The 24,095-nt window shown below is 31.9% G+C and overlaps 1 protein-coding gene across 1 annotated transcript in view; it reads left to right on the top strand.

Annotated features, from left to right (window-relative positions):
- LOC118195622 (tRNA (uracil-5-)-methyltransferase homolog B-like) overlaps positions 1 to 24,095 on the top strand; it is a 113,870-nt gene that overhangs the window by 68,724 nt on the left and 21,051 nt on the right. Inside the window, exons 10-11 of the mRNA XM_085813748.1 lie at positions 5,213 to 5,314; positions 18,729 to 18,845. Coding sequence (XP_085669874.1) covers positions 5,213 to 5,314; positions 18,729 to 18,845 — 219 coding nt within the window. The remainder of the gene's footprint in view (positions 1 to 5,212; positions 5,315 to 18,728; positions 18,846 to 24,095) is intronic.

Genomic DNA, 24,095 nt, shown 5'->3' with positions numbered 1-24,095 from the left:
TATTATTATTATTTTTTAAATGGGAGATTTGGAAACAGATTTGTTGAAACATACTTTTACTTTTTAATATCATTAATATTTTATCAATGATGATTTTTAAGAGCTCTGATTACATAGATATTTAGTTTATTAAAGTATTGTAGTCTTAATTAAGACACAATAACACGCTGAATAAATACTAATTCAGAAGTCAAGCAACAAAAATCAGCGTTATATTTTCAAAATTTTCGCAGGACTAGTTTTGATGGTTTTTACCAAACCACCATCCTCAACTGCAAAACTGCAAATTTTGTTGTTTTTGTTGTTTGTCTGATTTTCGTTGTTTGACTTCTGAATTAGTATTGTAGTCTTATAAAGATTATAAAATGCATTTGAAAACAATTAGGTGCAACAACTGTAAAACAAAAGTATTAAATAAGAAAAAATATTTTAATTTGAAAAGTATCATTAAGAAAATCTGTTTTTAGCATATGCAAAGAAATTTTTGTTAAATTTTTCCTTGTCAACATTTCTTAGCGCATTTAATTTAAATCTGTAATCATCATTAAGCGTAAGGTTACATACTTTTGCTATTCAATTACTAATATAAAATGATTATTTAGGCACCGCTGCATGAGTCATTACTCAAGTTATCATGCATTGATAAACATGTGGTGATGAAAGCAAAATATTAATGTTTCACCAGTTTGTCGTCATATGTAAAATATTAGTAGTGCAAAATTGGTCATAATATTTCTGTTTGAGATGTATGCCAAGCAGATATGCAACTATGGAGCCAAATCATTGATCACAGAATTTATGCTAAAATGATTGTTTCTTGAATAACGAGGTATTTTATTTAGTGCTGAAGTGAAATTAAGAATCGGAACTCTCCATATGTTTTATTATGGGGAAAAAATCAAATGTGCATCTGTAAAGCATACAATAATAATAATAATAATGAATTTGAATGTTTTTAGATTTTATGTCCCAAAGGGACATCTTTTTTAACATTTATGTGTTACCTTTATTTATTAAATATCATGTTCTTTGCACATAAACGATAAAAATGAGTTCAACAGTAATACCACAAAATATTTAAACAGCATGTCTTTAGAATTTCTGGCACACAGTCTCGCACTCTGGAGATAAAAATGTTTTTTTCATACAGTGTTGTCATTGCTGGCTTTGAAATTATTGATTTTCTTAATCAGAAACTCATAAATGCTTTACAAAATATGAAATAGATAATAAAATAAATTTTAAATTTCAAATTTGGTCTTTCAGATGGCCATATTTGGGTGGAGACATACGTTATTCAAAATTTGATGGCACCAAGTACCATTGTTTTATCACAATGCGAGAAACATGCATACATTTATGCAGATTTAATTTTTTTAAATGTAATACAGGGCTCTAATGTTAACTAAATTTATGTAAGTCGCCCTTTATAGTGAATCAACACAAAATGCCAGAATGAAATCAATAGCCTTTCTGGGCTAACGCCGTTTGTGCTTTAAAAAAAAAAAAAAAAAAAAAAAAAAAGTTGTTGCCGACTTTGAGGTCCGAATGATTTTAGATAATACCGGATATTGGACATCTGGATCTCGGTCTTTGCATTGTGTAAAACATTTAGTTTGTACATTTTGCTAAGCACAGGAGGTTTTTATTGTTATTGTAAAAACTGAAAGTAGATGTATGTAATGTGTGCTTTTAATATTTTTGTTATTAACTTATATATTTCACACAATTAGATGGATTGTTTTATGATAGTGGTTGTATTTAAAAAATATTTTACTGTATCATTATTTATAAATTCTGAATTTTAAGAAAAATGAATCATTTCCTTGATTCAAGATTTCCTTTAAAAAATTATTGAAAATGTCAAAAAAATTAAATTAAAATAAAAGAAGACTTATGTTAATAAAAAGGTGAAAAAGGCAAGGCAAAATGAAAGCAGGAATTATTTAACTGCTCAATTTCTTTTTCTATTTTTTACTCATACTGGAAAAAATGTTAATATTTGTATTTACAGTTACTGACAGATTAATAAGTTAAATGGCCTTTTTTATCCCTTACAAACAGTGTTGAGTTATTGATTAAATGGGTCATGTGTTTGGACATTTGAATGTGGAAATTTCAGAAATGATCAAGTTCCTCCCATTTTGTATCTCTGTTGTGGAGTCTATGTCTTTTTGGGAGCATAAACTGTAGACTCTTCTAAGATGAAGTAATGAGTTCTTGCTATGTCTTTGAAGAACAGATATTACAGAATTAGGTTTAACTAACATTTTTATTTGAACTAATGTAACAGTGATGCACTCACTTGGTGCTCACAATTTACTGTCACTTTGTGGCTAAATAAATTGAACAGAAAATAAAAATGTAAAATCACAATAAATTAGTATGGCTGAATGACTGGCTCCTTATTTATTTAAATGGCTAAATCGGCTGCACACAGCAAAGCTGAGCCTAGAATATCAATATAATCTGAAGGGGTGGCTAACACCAACTAGAGAGCTATTTCAAAAACGTAGCATGAACTCGGAACTAACTATTCTACTACTCCTCGTGAACTCTTGAAACCACAGCTTACATATTGCTTTTGAACATACTTAGATTTGCCTATTGCATCATTAAAATTTACATTCTGGCAGGAAACTGAAATCAATAGGGAAAGGAAAGTCAAACTAAAAATAATTGGTTAGAATAAAATAAGGTCTTTACAGTATTTACCGCCAGAATTTAAATATTTGAAAATGAGGGCTTTAAATAACCTGTTCAAAAATATTAAATTCTAACTTAAACTTGAAACTAACTTCATAAGAGAGATAACTTCATATGCAAGAAGTCATACCTCTTGTCCTAACTTTTAAATCAACGGATACATCAAAATTGTAAAATGTAAACAAAAAAATGTAAACCTTACAATATGATGCTACTAAATACTTTAAGTTTGAAATTTAACTATACACATTCAAGGAACACAAGCTGCCATCTTTAGTAACATCTTTTGCATTGAATCTCGTGAATCTAGAAGAAAACCAATATTAGTACCAGTTTTAGATAATACATGCATTTGTAGACAATTTGTGAAACTTCATTTTCACTTTCACAGTTTTAATTTTCCACCCCGTAGCTCTGCAGCATATGTGTGTAGCGAAATCTTTAAACTCAAGTAAAACTGTGGTGTTTGCATAATAACTTCTCCCTCTGAGTGACAACCTATATGTTAATGAGCTCAGACACACTATACTTCGTCATACTCTCTATGTCCAAACTCATTCTAGTGTATTTATTCAACATGCATTAACTTTGTGTTCAGACGGTGAGCCTAACTATCATTTCACTTACATAAGCTAGCTTTTAACTTTTTCTCCTGCTAGCATTTACACTTTACTAGTTTTTAACTTTTAATTTCTGAATATAGTTACAACTAGTTTTATAAAATTACACATTTTTTTACATTCAGAAACATGCATTTATATTAAATACAGTTGAAAAGTTTTCAGTTTCTTATATCCAAATTAAACAAAGGTGCTAGGAGTAAATCATTTTATCTCACCAAATCGAATAAAACAGTCTCTTGACTGAATGGTATGATTCTTGATGTGAACAAAATGTTTCATAGATAATAATTTTTTCTACTTCTTGCTTCAACAACTAATAAAACCTCACTTGAGGCAAAACAATTTAGATAACTCTTGACAAGCACTTTGTATATTTTTAGACATAATAGTATTGAATACTTGGAATCAAAAGTTACTTATCTTTTCGAATTAACGTAGTCACTCATTCGTTTATTCACAAATTGCTGCCAAGTGGGATATGTGGTTGTGGCTGCTATCCGCTGATGTCTGGGCTTTCATTGCTCCTCAGGCAGAGGTTCCATTTTTCTTTTCATGGCATGCTCCTCTATTCTTCTTGACTTCCTAGGGAAGGCATCCTCGGCCAAAATGTAAAGTTTGGGAATAGAAATAGGATCTCATGATAAAAATCCTCCCATAATCCATTCTATGAGAAGAACAATTCTATGCTATTTCTTCTTTTTGTGACTGAGTTCTTTAAGTTTTACATTTTACAATTTTGATGTATCCGTTGATTTAAAGGTTAGGACAAGAGGTATGACTTCTTGCATATGAAGTTATCTCTCTTATGAAATTTTTAGAAAAAACAAAACTGATTGTATCAAAAGTATAGTTACTATGCTATAAGACATTTAAAGCCAAGAAAAATATCATAATTAACTACGTTCAAAAACTTTTGGAGCCGAGGAAATGTTGGGGGAGGGGAAGTGCAGTGGTGTAATGTCTTAAGCTGTTTTCTATGACCACATAGCAATTCTCAGAAAAGTTGAATATGGCCTATGTTCATGTATCATTCTCACGTCTGTTTCTTTTCATGGTGGCCCAAGGGAGCCATTGTTTCATTCATGAGAAAAACTGGGAATCTCTTGCTCAAAGTTTCCACTTATCTATTTGTATATGAATTATGCATTGATTGCCTATCGCTGGCTAGCCCTATTATATGTAGCCCCCCGTCCCCCTCCCGGTATTGTGTTCCAAGTTGAAGCATGGAAATTCCTAGGCCTACAGTATTATACTGCAAATAATCTGAGTACACTTGCCATTTGAGAGAGAGACTGAAAATTTTGGGCAAGTAAGAATCTAAGACACACCCAAAAAATTAGGAGCAGAAATGATGAGTGCAGCTCCAGTTAATGTCAGTGAAAAAGAGAGTTTTCTTCTCTGGTGATTTGCTAGCTCTGCCAAGAACATTTTATACTTGCTTTGTCAGGATCGTCTTCCTGTATCTCTCCCAAAAGAATTGGTTGCCAGCTATGCACTGCCAACCTGATATCACTTTGCTCGTAATGGCCAACTGCGATCGGAGGGAATTTTAAAGACTGCTTTTCTCATTCAAGAATTGATTTTCACTTCCTTTGGAAAGAAAACTTTTTATGAACTTTATCCCCAAATTAACAACCTGTGAACAATGTCAAATATATGGAATATTCTTTCTAGTACTTTTTTTATTCATACTTAGTCTAAAATTTTAAATAAAGTGGAAACACTACCCCTGACTGTTTATGCATCGCTACAGCGGTATGGCTTTAATGGAAAAATAAATTGTTTATATTAAAATTGCTTTTGTTACATGAATCTGTTTTATCAAGTATCAGAAAAAAATTAATACCTTCTCATTTGTAATAAAAAATTATTTTTATTTTTAGGTCCTCTTAGCTTGTCATTTTCACGTAAGGTTAAGAGGTGCATTGGAATAGATGCTTCTGCTGAAGCAATTAACGATGCAAATGTGAATGCTGCGGCAAACAGTAAGAGGAGAAAGCTTCTGTCATATTTCTTATTTATGATATCGGAATTTAAAATTATGTATTATCTTTTGCTTTGCTTGTTTATCTGCTATATTGTTGTAGTTACATAATATGGTAGTCTAGTTTGATAATACAATGATATCCCAACTTAGGTATAGCCCAGATGACAGCTTCTGTTTTGTAATGGTTTTACATCACTGATAAACAAATTTGAGTATTATTGCCCGGCTAAATAAATTCCATTTAAAGTAATACTTCTTTTTGATGATACACCCAGTTACTCTTCTGCTACTTTAATCAAGTCAAGTATAAAAGTTTTAAAGTTTTTTTTTTTGGGGGGGGGGTCCAAGCACAACCAGTTTCCTTCAACAGAAGATCAAGAAGTCATCAAAACATTTAAAGTCTGTTATATGAGATGATTAATTGTGCATCTGAACAACTGTATGAGGATAAACAGTCAGCTATCCATTAAAGACTTGGACACAAATCTGTGTTGTAGATAAATGTTAGAGAATTTTGGATTGACATTTCCATGGAGGAAGAAAGAAATGGAGAGGCCCAAATTAATTTTTCCCATACACTCCCATGAAGCAGTGACATGTTTGTCAAAAAACATGCAATGACTTGCCACTGAGATTTATAGGTTTTGACATGTTCGGAGGTAAATATTTTGTAATTACATCATAAATATAACTATAAATGTACATATTTTCTTTTTCTGCAATATTTCAGAGCTCTAACTATGTGAAAGAATTTTTAAATGCTATTTCACTTTGAATGCAATTAAATGCTATACCCATACTTACTATATCCATACCATATTTTCCCATACTCTGTTTTAACTTGAATGGAAATGTTTTAACAAGTTTTTGCTGATGATATTAGTAAGAAATTTTAAAGTAATTCCGTTTTATTCAGTTAACAATTACAAAAATAAATAAATAAATAAAATAAAATAAAATAAAAGTTTATTGTATTATTAATATTAAAATCATACATTTTTTTTCTTTTCTGTTATTTCAAAAGGATTTCAAATACTTTCTCAGATGTCAGATGATTTTCAGCTTCTGAGGCATCTTTTCAAAAATCATTATCACTCTATAATTGATGCTCTCTTTGGTTTATTTCAAATTAGGGCACCTTTTTGTAATTGTTAACTGAATAAAATTGAATTACCTTAAAATTTCTTTCTAATATCATTAGTAAAAACTTGTTAAGACATTTCATTCAAGTTAGAACTGAGTATGGGAAAAGTATAGAATTTAATTGTGTTCAAAGTGAAACAATGTTTAAAAATCTATACTCTCACATAGTTAGAATTGTGAAATGTTGTAGAAAAAGAAAATTAATACATTTATACTTATATTTATGATGTAATTACAAAATATTTACCTCTGAACATGTCAAAACATGTAAATCTCAATGGCAAGTCATTGAATGTTTTGATAAACAAGGAGAGGATGTCGGTGCTTCACGGCAGTGTATAGGAAAAATTAGTTTGGGCCTCTCCATTTCTTTCTTCCTCCATGGAAATGTCAATCCAAGATTCGTTAACATTCATCTACAACACTGATTTGTGTCCAAGTCTTTAATGGATAGTTGACTGTTTAGCCTATGCACAATTCAGATACACAATTAACCATCTCATATAATAGACTTTAAATGTTTTGATGACTTCAAAGAATCAAAATCTGAATTGAATGAACAGAAGCGATATAGGCTATTCCCTTGTTATTTCATAATTTGTACGTCTGCTTTTAATCTGCTCTGAGACAGGGAAATATTTACCTTCCAAATCAAAAGTACTGCTGCTGATTTCCATGTGCTTAACTTTCTATGAGAATTTTTGGGAAGGAATGAAAAAAGGGGGTTATTAATATTTTTTAAAACTTGCAACTGGATTATTATAAAATGAAAGAAAATAATTTATTCTTTTGACTCATGAATTTAAAATCCTACTTTATTACTTTGATATGTGCACATCTCCTATACAGCTTTACAGTACATTTTAATAAATTGTTTTCTAGTATGAACAATTCCTGCTTAAATAGTTATATAAATATATTTGTGAACAGCATTTAAATTTATGTTTGCAATTAAATGTTAAGTTCATTATTTAGATAATATTTATAATCACTATAAATTTAGATAAAATTCATTAACTAGACAGTAATATTCACATGAAGTTATGAATGAATAAATCTTTCATTTGCAAATACATTTATAGATAATTTAATAAATATTTATGTATTTAATTAAAGGCAAATGCATATTTTTAAAAGCATAAATACTCATCTATATTCAATATTTTTCATTTTTGGCATGGGAAAATCTTTATTTTCTCTGCATTTTAGAGTAAAATAACTTTCAATGATTTAGCATATATCAGATTTTTTATGTAAAAAATATGTATAAATATAAATTGAGTGAAAATTATATGCATTATTTTTAATACACACTAAAATTATTCATATTTTCTTTAAAAGTCTTCCATGAAGGCATCTCTTCTCTTAACCTACCATATTATCTCTTAATCTACCTAATCTTTACCCTATTTTAAAAACTGGTAACAATTCTAAGCTGTGGGCAACTGGTTCAGCCTATGTCAGAAGACAAGCAGAAGAAAACATCTTGAAAGACAGGTTCAGCAGCACCCCTGTCTGCATTGTTTAGACGTGCATTCTGCTATATTTCTGATATCAGGGTCTTCCATGCCTTGAGGTTTTCTGCAGTTTCTTTGTGTGTGGCCTTCAACACTGCAGTTCAAGAACTTTGGGGTCGGTTTCTTGTCCCTCATATTCCATCTTAAGGCATTGACTTGTCTGGTTAAATTGTCTATACAAGCGGTCATTTGATCCACTGGGTCCTTTACATCAAGAAATCTGAATGGGTGTCAGTCTCTATGAGGTACTTGATACGCTGCCTTGAATTTTATGGTGTATGTTGAAGTGCTTGACATCCGCTATTCACAGAGGTTTCTGTATTTCAGAATCCTGGATGCCATCGATGAAGTACAGCAGTGACAGGATTTCTCTTGTTTCTCTCAAGCACTCCAAAAGGGTGAGATAGCCTTTCAGTATCTGTGACATGCTCCTGGAGTGTTTCTCTGCATTTCTGTTAACAGGGTTTAAAATTGAAGCCTGCTATATTCTTTTAAGCACTTCTCCTTAATGTGCAGCGCTAGTGCATCAGACAGAGCTTCAATGACTAGCCTCTAGTTTTCGGGATGAGTTTGAAGGATATCCTCTGCATGTGCTCTAAGAGAAGTGGCAAAAAGACAGGCCTTATCTTGGTAATCCCATCCATTCGTGTATGCCACTATAGAAAATTGTGTCTTATGCACCTGCCAGGAGGTCTTATCATCATATGTGGATAGCTTTAGAAAGGAACAAGAGGGCCTGGGTAAAAATTAAAACCCATTGGAATTGCTTCCTGCTGTTACTTTCTTCTGGGTATTCAACTTCTTTAGTGATAGCAGAAACTCTGTCTTTGATTTGTTCTTTGACGGATGAAACTCTTTCTTAATTTCTCTAACCCTGTTTTCAATCATGTCTGTTCTGCCTTCCGTAGCCTCGAATTTGTTTTCTATTATGCAGCTAATTTCTCTTTTCATTTCCTCTTGACAAGCTTCCATCACTTCTTGAAGAACTTCATATCTTCTTTAAGAGAATCTTGGCCAGTTTTCATTCCTTCTTTGATGGAGTTGGTGGGCCCTTCCATTGTTTCTTGGAATGCAACAAAGGCAGTCAGTAGCTGTCTTAGTTGCTCCTTTATCACTCTTGTCATGATTATTCAATCCCATTTCTGACAACAAATATTTGCATGCATACAGGTTCGTAATAGATTTAATGCAGTCAGCTTCGATGATAATTTGATAAAGTTTATTTAATCAAAAGAAACACTTCAGATTTCTGGAACTTTCCACAAAAATAGTCGTAGATCTCTTCACAGTAGCAAAGTACACTCTGTTAAACACAGTGCAATGCAGAGCACATCTAAAGAGTGAAGCTAACCTGGAGATATCTAAGACTCGTACTGAACTAACAACTGAGAGCAAATGGTCTGTCCGGCCTTCACCTGGCTGCTGAGATATTTCTAGTACTTTTACGAGGGCTGAATTATGGTTAAACTACATAGAGTATCAATTACAGTTACGATATCCATTACAGTTATACAGCGACTGGACAAAAATGTCGCCAAATGGTCACCAGATCTGGTGACTTCTTACCAAATTTAGTGACAAAAATTAGTCACCAAGCTGGCAACAGTTTTGCGATATCTTGCCAATTTAGTGCAAAAGCCAGTGATAAATAAATAGACTTGCCCTTAGATTCTTACTTTTCCAGCAAGTTTCGCTTCTCTAGATTTTCATGTTACATTCATCATACAGAAAAATACAATTTCACATATATTTGCAATAAAATCATCTATCTATGTACAAAATTCGTAACACTATCCTTATGGCCATCTGCTATATTTTTATGGTGTTAATTTTTAGGGATTTTAGATCTTTGAGAGAATATCAAAAATTATCTGTATTCTTATTTTCACAATTTATTTATTCAAAAGTATTTGTTGAACAAATGCATCTTTTTTTTTTTTTTTGTAACAAATCAAAAATATTACAAAGTCCTTCTTGAGTGATCCAAAGAGATGATAGTCAGAAGAGACAAGATTTAGGCTGTTGGCAAGATTTTTCAGTATAGTAGAATCTAAAATGTTAATAGTTTCAGCAATCTGGAATGTAGCTCTTTATTATTATATAACAATACTATCTTTGACAAGTACTAGTAGCAGTGGGCAGGATACAGGAATTTCATCATTGGTCATACAGGTATAGTCCCACTGCACTGCTAAGCATGTAGAGGGTAAACCATGGGTCTCCCTCTCTGTTTCCCTACCCCCAACCTCTCGTGTGATCTTTCAGTTTTTCAGAGTATTTAGAATGCCCCTTTGCCGCACAGACACTATGCACTTAGAAGCGTGTATGTCTTCTTCGAGACTGTGCCCACTGGTATTGCAATCAGCATTACTGACCACTATATCAACTGTGTAGCACACAATAGAGACAACTGTAATTCACAATAGAGCTCAGTATTTGATTTAACTTTTTGACTTGAGATTGTTAACCAGCAAATTATTTTATCTTGCAGCATTAATTATGCATTTCTTCCCAGTATAGGCTTTCAAATGGTTAGCAAGACCTTTACTACAAAAGAATTAGAGACATTATTCTTTTTTATTGGCAGTCTTGAGTGTTTCAGCTTCATACTTTAATTTTGCATTCTGATTCTTAGTTATGCACTTATATTTCACTCCTTTATGACTATTCTGCTTAATTTTTTTTTTTGTTTTAGCAGTTATAGCAATTAAGTAAAAGTTACCAGATCTCATTGTGCTAACTTTTACTTAATTGCTATAACTTATTGTTATATTGCTCCACTGCACTTATCTTCTGCAGTGGACTCTTTTGGCATCCATCTGGCATAACCAGGCCCATTTGCTGGGATTTGGAACTGGACAAATTGTTAGTACTCAGTAGTGTTACAGCTTGGTCAAACCTCTGTGTGTGCGAATTTTTTAAACCTATGTTTGAGGGGGGGGGAAATTTTCTTTTCAGGAAGTTTCTGTTACTGGAGATATTATTGCTTCTCTCTTTTTTTTTTTTTTTTTTTTTTTTTTTTTTTGTGACTATGTAACTAGCACTTTTCTCCACCTTTAGAAATTTCACTTTCTGGAAGCATTTTTGGGATTGCAACTCCACCACCAGTGTCACGGACTGTACCATTTCAGTGTTTGACTCGATACTTGTATTCAGCAATTTTTTTTAATCCTTTTCTTTGTTAGTGATTTTAGCTTTGGTCAAAATTAAACATCAAATTCTTTTATTTTAATTAATTAATTTATTATTAGGTGTTATGAATCTTGTGTTAACCAAACATTGGCATGATTAGCAATAGCTGATTGAGTTATAACATAAAAGGCCATTACAAAAAAGGTTAACAACCTCCCCCCCCAAAAAAAAAATAAGAAGACGACTTATAAAAATGCATGTAAGAAATTTGACGGAATTTTACAGTTTGTGTAAATTTTGATAATGTATATTTATTTAAATTTTTTACAAATATGTTTACCACAAATAAAGTCTCGTATAGATTTTTTGTTAATTGAAGAAAACAAATTTTATGTAATAATCAAGCAGTGTGTAAAAATATAAATATTTAAATAAACAAGGTAATTATTAGTAATAAATTGCCTAATACTTATATTAGGCAATATATAGTATACTTAGGCAATATACTTAGCAGCTTTAGAAAAAGCTGCTAAGTATTAAAATAATAATTTATTTACTAGTAGATTATTGAATATATTATCTCCTTGGAAAATAAAGTAGTTAAGTTAGAATTCTAATGTAATAAATTTATTCATTAACATATTTAAAATTTAATAAATAAAAAAGAATAATTTAAAGCAAAAGTGCAACCAACAGGTGTACTTGTGCATTTATTCTTAAAATTTTAAATAAACAATTTCAGAAAGCTTTGTTGAAAGAAAATTTAGCATGATTTAATATTTATTCTGTATTAGCTGAATTTTCAATTATCTGAGGGGACTACACTCATAAGTATTTTAGATCAGGGGTGGCCAACTTTTTTGTATATAAGATCTACGTTTTATCTTAAAAGTGTGTCGCGATCGCCTTGTTGTCATAGGTGTAGTCTAAGGGGAGGGGGAAGGGTGTAAAATACATACAATGTTTATACACTGTTTCAGTATAAGGTGCATTTCAGCGAGGTATGGGTAGGTAAGTAAAATATATGTTAAAAATTTTTTTAAAATCACTTATTAAGTTTTCGAGATATAGGCTCATGAAGAAAATTAATTTCCAGACCCAAATTTTAATAGCAACATTCCGTACATGCGGTACCTAAAAAATTCAATTTTCCTACGCTTTTTCAAGATAGATTTTTACTAACTTAAAACGCAATTTAATCTTTTTATCTATTGCCATGTATAAATTGTACTATTTGTTCATTAATATGAAATGTTGTTATAAAAATGCACAGTATGGCTGAGAATTTGATTTCAATATTTCACTTTCATTTTTTGGGCCAGGAGAATTTATCATGAAAGAATAACAGCTTACTTATTGATAATCTATCAATATCTTGCTGAGTATACCTTGTACTGAAATATTGATATAAGGTTTATTTACCTACGTAAAAAACAACAACAATAATTTTTAAAGATCTCAAAAACTCATATCAAAGGAAAAAAAAGAAAATGGATAATTGTTAACAATATTTATTGATTCAAAATAGCTACAGATAAAGACAGATTTAGAATTTTCTTTGTTGCCTTAATGGGAAGACTGAGTTTGCATGTCCCTAACTAAGGAATTATAATTATGTGTATATCCTGACAAAGATAATAATAATGAATCTTTAATATGGGAATCAGTCAGGACAGAATATTGTTTAGTCTTCATTAGTTTCAAGTATGAGAATGCTGAATTGCATAAGTATGTAGATCTGAAACAAGAATAGATATTTGGTGATTTGGGATTCTGGGATATTTTTCTCGGTTGACATATTTCCAAAGATCTTCATCGAATTTTCGGGCTTGTAAAATTAAGTCAGTTTATAAAATTGTAATTTCACTTTCTAATGTCTTTTGATCCATATGAAATATGTCTGAAATTTTTTTGTCTAATGCCTTCCACACTTAAATCTGTTTTACAAGGAAAAGATATGAATTCTACAACTTCTTTAATTTTTTCTAAATCCTAGAATCTTATCTCAAAATCTTCAATTACTTTTTGGATTTCCGTGACAAATTATAGTTATAATATAATAATACTAGTTAATATTTTTATGTTTTTGTAGGTTATTTGTTTGGAAAATTATTCAGATTATATTATTGCAGATTTTCTATTAGCAAGATAAATTCTGTTTTATATGCATCTATGCAGCTGATCATATCAATTACTATTTTATTTTTATATTGTAATTCTAAATTTATATGACTTGATATTGAAGTAAAATCAGTAAGAAATGCTAAGTCATTAAGCCAAGTTTCATCATTTAAATTTTCACAGTTTCCATCTTGTTCATGAAGAAAATCTATACTTTCAGGTAGTAAATCACGAAATCATTGTAAAAATTTACCTCTGCTTAGTCATCTGTCATCAGTATGTAGTAATAATTCAGGTTGGCCTTCATCGAGCTGCAGTTGGAAGAGACGCCGTTTGAGGGACCTTCCTCGAATTGAATTAACAATTTTAAATTCTATGTCCATTACCTCTTTTGTGTTTAGCCTCTTGCTAGCTAACACTTGCTGGTGAATTACGGAGTGATAGTTTAAAAAGGCAGGGAATTCATCTTCCTTTTGACATAGAGCTATAAATCCATTTATGCTACCTATCATTGCAGCTGCGCCATCTGTTGTTATTGAGACTAATTTAAAAAGTGGTAATTTCAAACATTGAGCAAGTTTTTAAAGGCTTTTGAATATGTCTACACCTCTAGTCCTTTCCTTCAAAGAAATCATATCCAACAATTCTTCTTTAGATGTAAAATCCTTAAAAACCATACGAACGAAAATAAGTAATTGTGCCATATCACTTATATCTGTCGATTCATCACACTGAAGGGAAAAATAAGAACATCTATTAATATCATTATATAACTGTTCCTTTGCATTTCCACTTATCCTTTCAATTTGTCGCATCACTGTGTTTTGAGGCAATGGTAGATCTTGAATTTCAGCAACAATTTCACTCTTGTTCTTAAAATCCTTAAAAAGTGAATCTGACATTTCAAAAAATATTTCCTTTACAAATTCACTTTCGGGAAATGGCTTAAGTTTTTTTGCTAAGAGATAGCTTATTTTGAATGGTGCAGTAGTTATTGCTTGTGACTTCACCTTTGATTTTTTAAAAACGCTTTGTTTGTTTGTTAATTGAGTTTTAAGATCCCTAACTTTATGTTTTCTCAGTTCAAATTTTGGTGGATAATCTGATACTTGTTATGTAAAGCTAAAAAATGTCTCTCCATATTAAGTATATTAAACAACAACATTTATCATTCAACATTGTAAAAAAGTAATCAAGTTCCCATTTTTCATTGAAGTGAAAAGTTTTTGATTTCTTCAGTTTACTACTCATGTTCATGGGTATACTAGAATGCAAATAAATATGACAATTTAAAGAATAAATATTGAATTAAATATTTTTCTAGAAAATTCAAAACTCATGAACTGCAGCTATCATCTCTATTACATTGGAAAAGATAATAACAATACTGCATACTACGATCGGACACAGCAATAAAAGTATATTAAAATCTAATAACGATATATTCAAATTTGCAAGAAGCATGTTAAAGTTACAATATATTTATTACAGTTTAAATACTGAAATCTTAATTTAAATATAATTATTGCTATTCCTAATATATTTGTAATACTGTCTTTTATTTTTCTCTTAGTGTAATAACCGTAGTTTAGAGGTCTGTTGCCAAGAATGCTCACTTGTCAAATAAATAGATATGTAAAGCAATTTGATTTAAAACAAAGTAGAGGTACTTACATGTTAAACAGAAGAAAAATTGAAACTGAAAGTGGTCACTGAGGCTAAATAATATTCATTTATAATTATACTGTTTATACAAAAGAAAAGAAGCTACTGTATGACACTACCAAATATTCAGGCTAACTGACTTTTCTTCGATGAGTCGAGCCCTGCCAGTTGCGTTCACGTATTGCGTCCAGTGACAAGAAAACATAAGTTAAAATGTATTGTACTGGATGGACGGATATCACCGTGTCGGGTTGTCAGAATTTTAGGAATTTATGACCTCGACAAATTTCCAGAATGCATCAAACTATTGCTAAAAGGTTTCATCTTCTGCAATTTCTTCAAAGTCCATTGTATACTGAATTCCACTCCAGTCATTGCGAGCGATTGACCAAAATTAGCCTTGTGATCGACCGGCCGACCGCGATCGACTTGTTGGCCACTCCTGCTTTAGATAATCTAGGTTGTACTGTATTTGCTATTTTTTTACTCAGCTATGATTTTACATGTTTCTGTCAAGCAAAATGCACAAAAAAATTTTTAACTTTTAATAGTATGTCTTCTGTTTCTAATTAATGTGTTATCAAATGCAAATTCAATGTTTTCCTCTTATAACTACATTTCGATAAACATGATTATATAGAATTGATGCTGACAATTATTGCAGAATTGTCATTTATTTATTTCATACTTATTTTTCTTTTAAAAGGAAAGTTATTTTGTAAACTTTAATTATAGATCTTGGAATAGTTCTCATTATTCTTAATTGGATTGTTCTGTGGCACTTATGTCCAAGACTCGTTTGAAAGTTTCATCATTGGATATTTCTTCTGTGCATGAATGTATACTCAAACATTTGTTTATATACACAAAGTCTAAAAAAGGCAAGTTTTCAGTAACTTGATGGTTTCTCTGACTAGTTCTTTCATTGAAGCTTTATTTGTATGCATCAGAGTCATCGCTGCTTATTTCTTGTACTGCAATAATTTTGCCTTTAATGAATTTTCTTTGTCAAAATTAGTTGGCAGTTATTTCTTGGGAGATGCGGTGCCATGCATTAATTGATAGATGCAGTGCATGAGATATATCATTAGTGTATCATATTTTTGAAATTCAAGAAAAATATGATTTTAGATTTTTTACTTCCTTGTACGAAGTAAAAAGGAAGTATTGTAATTGCGAAAAGTTTTAGGCAGCATATTTCAACGAAAATATCCCATTTTGACCTCTTTCAAATGCAATTTAACAATGTATTTCCGTGATATCTGTATGTAAGGACAGAATAAAACACTCTTTTCCTCAAAAAAAAAAAAAAAAAAAAAAAAAAAAAAAAAATTATAAAACTGCTTTAAAACGAATTCTGAAGAGAATTTTTCGTGGCGTCTGTATGAACGTATGTACGTATGTATCTTGCATAACTCAAAAACGAGTAGCCTCAGAGCATTGAAATTTTGTGTATAGGACTGCTATAACATGTAGATGTGCACCTCGTATTTTGGTTGCAATCGGTCGCACCAAATGTATATAAATATATTTATATATATAGCCACTCTGTTACCGGCTCAGTGATCTCAGTTTCTTTACTCTTATATGTTTGTAAATTGTACATTTTTTGCTTTAAAAATGATTGAATTATGTTGTTCTTATCTTCCAGTTAAGGTTTTTATGCCTTTAGTAAATCTGTATGCAATATTTTTAGAATTATCAACAATTTAAAAGTTGCCTATGTGCCGCTAAGCCTTTTTTTTATGGCAGCCATTGATGTTTACATTTGGATTTGAGGAGGCCATTGATGTTTACATTTGGATTTGTTGCCAATCTAGAGAAACTTAGCTTCACAACAACAAAGATAACGCATTCATTTATTATTGCCAATTATATCATGCTTAATTCTTTCTGGAATTTTTTCGAGGAAATAAGTGTTTAAGATTTACTTCGTAATTTTTAATATACGTATTTTGAGTTTTTATGTATTTTTGCCTTCTCGCAAAGTGAGAACTGAATTAATTAAATGAGAAATACTCAATCGTCTGTGAAAAACTGTTTCTTTTTTGTTTTGTTTGCTTAATTTCTTTTATACATCGCTCTAGCATTGTTATAGTATTTGAATAAACATGTGGCAACGATTAGATAATTCTTTAAATGATATAAATTTTGTGCATTCTGAGTTATAATATGAATGAAATATAATACTGTTAAGTGAACCTAGTGCCAGAGTGTCGCTATGTTAAACAAATAGAGTTAATTATAAAGAATGCCTTTATTCTATTGTGGTTTATGTGCTGTTGGCGAAGTAGGTTTAATTCAATCTAATAAGTTTAAATGAAATGCAAGAAAAAATTGCGTATAATTTAATATTCCGTACAAGGAAGTCATGTAATTTACACATCAGATTTTTTTCTTTTTACTGAATAAATAATCTTCTTTTGCTCTTTTTCTGGAATTTTCTAAGATTTAGGCTATGCTACAGTTTGAGTGTTTAACACCAGCTATTTCATTACTTGAAATTTTTCAAACATGTGTTTGAGTAAAAGAATTCTTTTCTTTTCCGGAAGTTTCTGTTGCTAGAGATATTATTGCTTCTCATTTTTTTGTAGCTAAGTAACTAGCACTTTCTCCACCTATGGAAATTTCACTTTGTAGAAACACTTTTGGGATCGCAAATCCACCACCAATGTCATTGACTGTTCCATTTCAGTGTTAGACTCTGATACTTGTATTCAGCAAATTTTTTTTAATGCTTTTCTTTTTTTTGGTGATTGCAGCTTTGGTCAAAATGCAAGCATCTAATTCTTTTAATTTAATTAATTTATTTTTTCATTCACCAACAAACACATTTTTCCCCCTTTTACTCGACGTAGTTAAGAAATCAAAATTTATGGAAAAGTAAAAAGATAATAACACACAAACATTCAAATTCTTTTCATGTTAATGGAAATAGTTAGCGTCAAGATTATTTTTCTATACAGATGTCAGTATGTTCGGTGCTTACACAGATTGGATGTAAACATTGAGAAGACAAATTCATAAGCTACAGTTGCTTCTGTTACATCTGACTTGATACCTGCAAAGTATGTTATCAGTTTTGCTTGTGAGAGAAAATTGTTCTAGCCTTTTTTTAATAATGGAGGATGACCACTCTTTTAAGTTTAAGAATTTCATCATCGAACTACCACTAGGAAATTTTATCCCCTTGTTTGAATTTGAAATGTTGAAGGAAAACAGTGGAAAGAAAGGGTGAATTTGCCCCCCCCCTCGAAAAAAAAGAATGCATGATTTTACTTTGGAGTGGAAATTAATATTAGTTCTGTGGATTATCTTTTGGAAACTAATATGCTAATTCATAAAATGAATAATTCTCAAAAATCTAATGTATCTTTATCAGCTGATACAAATGTTTGCAAAGGCTGTGATTATGTTGAAGGGTATAGATTGAAACTGTACATGAACTACAGATGCTTGTGATTACAATAATTTTCACCAAAAATCATTTCAAGAGCTAAGTTATAGAAGAAGAGGGATACCAAATTCTTATCTTTTTATTCCTTGCCAAAATTGAGACATAGCTGCAAAAATTTATGTTATTATGTTTGATGTTCAAAGTGTATGATAAACAATGAGTAAAAGAACATCCAAACACCATGACTGTTAAGACTTGCTTATGTGGCTTGTGTTGGGAATCTGTATAAGCAGCAGCAGCAAGCATTTTTTATTTATTTAATTTATGTATTTGTTTCACCAACTTAAAAATATTTTTATGTATTTATTTAGTGTCTGCAATATTTTGCTTCAAAGTTAATATACTTTGTTTAGAATGATAAATTTTCTTCCCTTTAGATAAAGGTAATGTTGACTTTATTCAAGGTTGTGTTGAACATCTTTTAAAAATTATCTTAAATGATGCATTTCATGAAGATTTATTAGTTGTCATCAATCCATCAAAGATTAATTTACGTAAGTATTAGTTTTCTGGCTTTTATTATTTTTTTATATGTATGCATAATTGTGACATATTTATGCATATTCAAGCTTTTCTGCTTGCTGCATTATTTTGACTCTTTCATTATTTTTAATATATGACAAAACTAATCATATTTCTAGTTATAATTTAGTTTTCAAGTGTTTAATTTATTATAAAACAAAACATGAAGGGGTTCTTTGTTTCCATTCAAATTTTTGCTTGAGATGCCAGACAAAACACTATTCAAAGCTGATACTGAAAAATGAAGATAGCAAAATCAGCTTACCTTTTGTGCACTCAATAGCAGCAGTTGAGTCTCCGAAACTTTATTAATGATGATGTGATCCATAAATAATACGATGCAGATTTAAACACTAATAACATATTTATTCTACTGCAACTAAAATAATATAAGCGATAGATACATTACTATTAATACAAGCACATACAGAAGCTTAATAATATCTATAGTGTTGCAAATAACTTTTATTTGTGATTATATTTCCCATTTGTATTTTACAACATGTGTGGCAACACACTTTTTATATTTTTCTCTTGGCAACGTTTTTTTAGTTGTTGTCACTGTTTTACTTTACCATGTAGAATTTACTGTACTTGTGCCATTTTGTGTTTCAATATATGTTAATTTAGATGAATCTGTGCTTATTTATTTGTCTCCATTCCTAACGTTAGTCTTCATCAGGTTATGGGTACCAGCATGATATAACTGTGCTGGGAAATTTATGAGCAAAGTGGAGATAAACATTACCGGCAGTTCGTAAGCCTAACACGGCAGTTCTTAAGCCTTACATGAGTCAGCAAATTAGTTCGCAAAAATGGAAGCTGCAAAGATATTGGTTCAGCCGTTATGCAGAAAAAGTGATTGGCCTATTTGGAAATATAAGAATTAAGTTCGTATTAAATTATCACAAAAACGCTTTAGAAGTCGTGGAAGGAAAACTGAAGAAGCCAGAGGAGCCTGATCATGCGACCGCCGAAGAGATTCGAAAGAGATTTAGAGATGATATGAAGGTTTTTAATAAAGCAAATAATTGCGCTATGATGGTTCTTACGAACTCCATGACTGAAGACACTTTACAAAAGGTAATGAGATTTGACAGTGCAAAAGACATTTGGCTGGAACTTCACAAAGTATTCGAAGATTCGTCCGATAACCAACTTTATAACATATGTTTACAGTTCTTCAAATTCAGTTGGTCAAATGATGATATGGCAGCTCATTTGTCAAAATTGAAAAATCTATGGAATGAACTGAACAGTGGGCTTGAAAAAAAGGAAGAAAACAGACTGCCAGAAATGCTGTTGATTTGTAAAATATTGGATACTCTTTCTCCCAGTTATCATACTTTCAAATCGAGTTGGTTACTTCTTAGTGATGAAAAGAGAACTTTAGATGAATTAACCACACAATTGTGCACCCATGAAAGAGAATAAAGGAAATATCCAAATTTTTTAGAAACTTCAGATCAGGAAGCATTGATAGCAAATCCGGAATTTAAGCGGAAATCATCTATTAACAAGAAAAACAATGGCAAGTGTAATTATTGCCACCAGAGAGGACATTGGGTCAGAACATGCAAGAAATGGATAGCTGATGGAAAACCGCTGAAACCCAGTCCACATATAGGGCCAAACAAGGGAAGTAAAAACAGTGTTGCTGCAAATATGACACTTCTAGCTGTAGATGATACAATATTTTCTGCAGAAACGAATTCTGATGATTGGTTTATTGATAATGGGGCCTCGAAGCATGTCGTCAATAACAGGCACTACTTTATAGACTTCAAAAGATTTAAGCTTCCTCATAGCATCACTGTGGCAAATGGAAAGTCATTACCAGCAATTGGAAAAGTCACCGTCAAGATAATGACCATTGTAAATGGGATGAATCAAATCAAAAATCTTGAAAATGTCTGGTATGTTCAAGAAATAAGTAAAAATCTATTTTCTGTGTTAGCATCTCAAGATAGAAATCAAAACAGTGTATTTGAATCAACATTTAAAGACTGCTATTTAAAAATAGATGGTGAAATAGTTCTGCATGGAACAAGAAATGCTGGTGGGGATCTCTTCAAAGCCGTGATGAAGACTCCTGAAACTCACATTGACATCAACATGACTGAGAATAATGAATCAACTCTCCAACTTTATCATGAACGATGGGGTCACCAAGATAAAAAGCATGTAAAGGCCATTGTAGAGAAAGAGTTGAATATTAAGATTAAGTCTGATATGAAATTATGTGAAGCGTGTGTATACGGAAAATCCCACTGTTTAAAGTTTGGAACCAGGAAAGCGGTTACAAAAGCTGGAGAATTGTTCTCGACAGATATTTGTGGGCCATTTGATCAGTCATTTAGGAAATACCGTTACTTTGCAATCTTCAAAGATGCCTACATCAAATTTTGATACTGTTTTTTCTTCAATTCTACAATAGCTCACACTAAGAACTTAGGGCATACAGTTAAAGAAATGCTCAGTGACAATGGTGGAGAATTTGACAACCAAGCCGTTCGCAAGATCTTGAACAAGCATGGAATCTCCCAGAGGCTCACAGCTCCATATACACCAGAACAAAACGGCAGTGCTGAACGAGAGAACAGAACAGTCCTAGAAATGGCCAAAACTCTCAAATACTCGAATGAGGAAGTGGACTTTCCAGCTTTCCTATGGGCAGAGTTCATCAGTACTTTAATTTATATATTGAATAGGACAGGCAAGTCTTCAGTTCCTAATTCAAGCCCTTATGAATTATGGATGGGAAAGAAACCCAGAATAAAACACATGTGCATCATTGGATCGACTTGCTATACTCATATCCCAGTTCAGAAGAGGAGAAAGATGGACAAAAGGGCAACTAAAGGCTATCTCCTTGGGTATGATGGAGATGAAAGGTACCGCATTTACATCAAAGAAACCAGTACAGTAATCTGTTCCCGAGATGTCATATTTGAAGAGAAACCTTCCATGACTGGAAACATTATAACATTGCATCCACAACAAGTTTCTGGAAGAAATTCATCTCAAGATGATGAAGTTGATAATAAAGTAATAGACGAAGGCCCTCAACAGGAAAAGAAGGAGGTGGAGGATATACCAGAAAAGGAGACTCGACCCAGAAGACAAATTTCAACGCCTAAATGGACAAAGGATTATATCATGGAAAATTCAGAGATTTATGAAGAAAATCCTCCAGAAATAAATGGAATTACAAGTGGAATGCAGTGCAGCTGACAATCCAAGAAACAGAAATGTGAAGGCTCAACACCCAAGAAAGCTTTCCAGAATGATCCTGAAACTTTAGAAGAGGCATTAACTAGTTCAGATGCAGAAAAATGGAAATTAGCCATGGAAGAAGAGTTGGAAAATTTAAAACGAAATGAAACTTGGGACATAGTGCCTAGGCCAGAGGGAAGGAAAGTTGTGAAATGTAAGTGGGTCTTCAAGAGAAAAACTTAACAAAGATGGACAAGTGGAAAGATATAAAGCTCGTTTAGCTGCTCATGGCTACACCCAAGTCGAAGGAATTGACTACAAAGAGACGTTTTCTTCTGTAATAAAAACAAAATCAATTAGAACTTTATTAGCATTCTCAGTTGAGCAAGACTGGCAGGTTCATCAACTTGATATTACTGCAGCCTATTTAAATGGAAGACTGAGTGAGACAATTTTCGTGGAACAGCCACCCGTGAGTCTGCATGAGAAAACACACAGAGAAGTTTGCTTGCTAAAGAGAAGCCTTTATGGACTTCATCAGTCTGGGAGAGAATGGAATATGTGCCTCGATAAATTTCTGAAATCAACGAGCCTAACAAGATCCAGAGCAGATCCTTGTGTTTACTTCAATAAAGAAAAGGAGTTAATTGTAGGTGTGTATGTGGATGATCTTCTTGTAATGTCCAGCAAAGAATTCATCATTCAGGAATTTAAGGATAATATTGCAGCTACATTTAAAATCAAGGACTTGGGAGAAATACATCACCTTCTTTCAATTAGGATAAGCAGAAGGGAAGATAGCTGTGTGACTCTTGACCAAAGTGTCTATGCTAGTGAATTCTTGGAAACAACCAATATGCAAGATGCTAAAGGAGCATCAACACCATTAGATCCAGGTATGAAATATACAACAGCCACTAAGGATAACATGTTAAATGCTGAAGGAGCATTAAAATATAAGCAGGCTGTTGGAGGGCTCTTGTACCTAGGAGGAGGAACAAGGCCAGATTTAGCTTTTGCGACTACTTACATGAGCCAATTCAATAATTGCCCAAGCAAGGAACATTGGGCTGGTGTACAACATATCCTTCGTTACCTAAAACAGACCAAGGAATTAAAGCTGACTTTCCAAAAGACAGGAAAGAATTTGGAAGTGTTTTGTGATTTTGATTGTGTGTGATAAGATTGACAGACGATCATTTAGTGGCTATGTGGTGCTACTAGCAGGTGGAGCTGTCTCATGGAGCAGTAAGAAACAACAGACGACTGCATTGTCAACAGTTGAAGCTGAGTACCTCTCAATGTGCCACTCAGCCAAGGAAGTACTGTGGTTCCAAAATTTTTTTTAAGAAATTGTGGGAGAACATTTTTTAAACTTTCCACAAAGCATATTTGTTGATAATCAGGGTGCCATTTCTTTAGCCAAAAACAATGTCACTTCAGAGCGTAACAAACATATTGAACTCAGGCATTTTTTCTTGAGAGAAAAGGTTGAAGAGAAATTGTTAAACTTTACGTATGTGCTTTCCAGTTCAAATGCAGCAGACATGTTCACAAAGAGTGTGCAAAAGAAAGCCTTGCTCAATCAAAGGTTCTGTGTAGGACTGAGGGAAATTTAATCAAGGGGAGTGTTGCAAATAACTTTTATTTGTGATTATATTTCCCATTTGTATTTTTCAACATGTGTGGCAACACACTTTTTATATTTTTCTCTTGGCAACGTTTTTTTAGTTGTTGTCACTGTTTTACTTTACCATGTAGAATTTACTGTACTTGTGCCATTTTGTGTTTCAATATATGTTAATTTAGATGAATCTGTGCTTATTTATTTGTCTCCATTCCTAACGTTAGTCTTCATCATATAGAACAAGAGGATCATGGGATAAATTAATATCACGTGATTAACATAGTTGACATGTTTGTGCCCGTATGTCCTGCATTTTTTAGGGTTGCCAGAAGTGAGTTAGAAAAATTTTATTTATTTATTCCTTTTCAAATGCTTGGTT

Source organism: Stegodyphus dumicola, chromosome 3 (assembly GCF_044657685.1).
Source record: "Stegodyphus dumicola isolate Sdum_Otavi_A_Nest chromosome 3, ASM4465768v1".
In the NCBI taxonomy this organism is placed as follows: Eukaryota; Metazoa; Arthropoda; class Arachnida; order Araneae; family Eresidae; genus Stegodyphus; species Stegodyphus dumicola.
The sequence above is the reverse complement of the archived record's forward strand: the minus strand, read 5'-3'. Positions and strand labels throughout refer to the sequence as shown.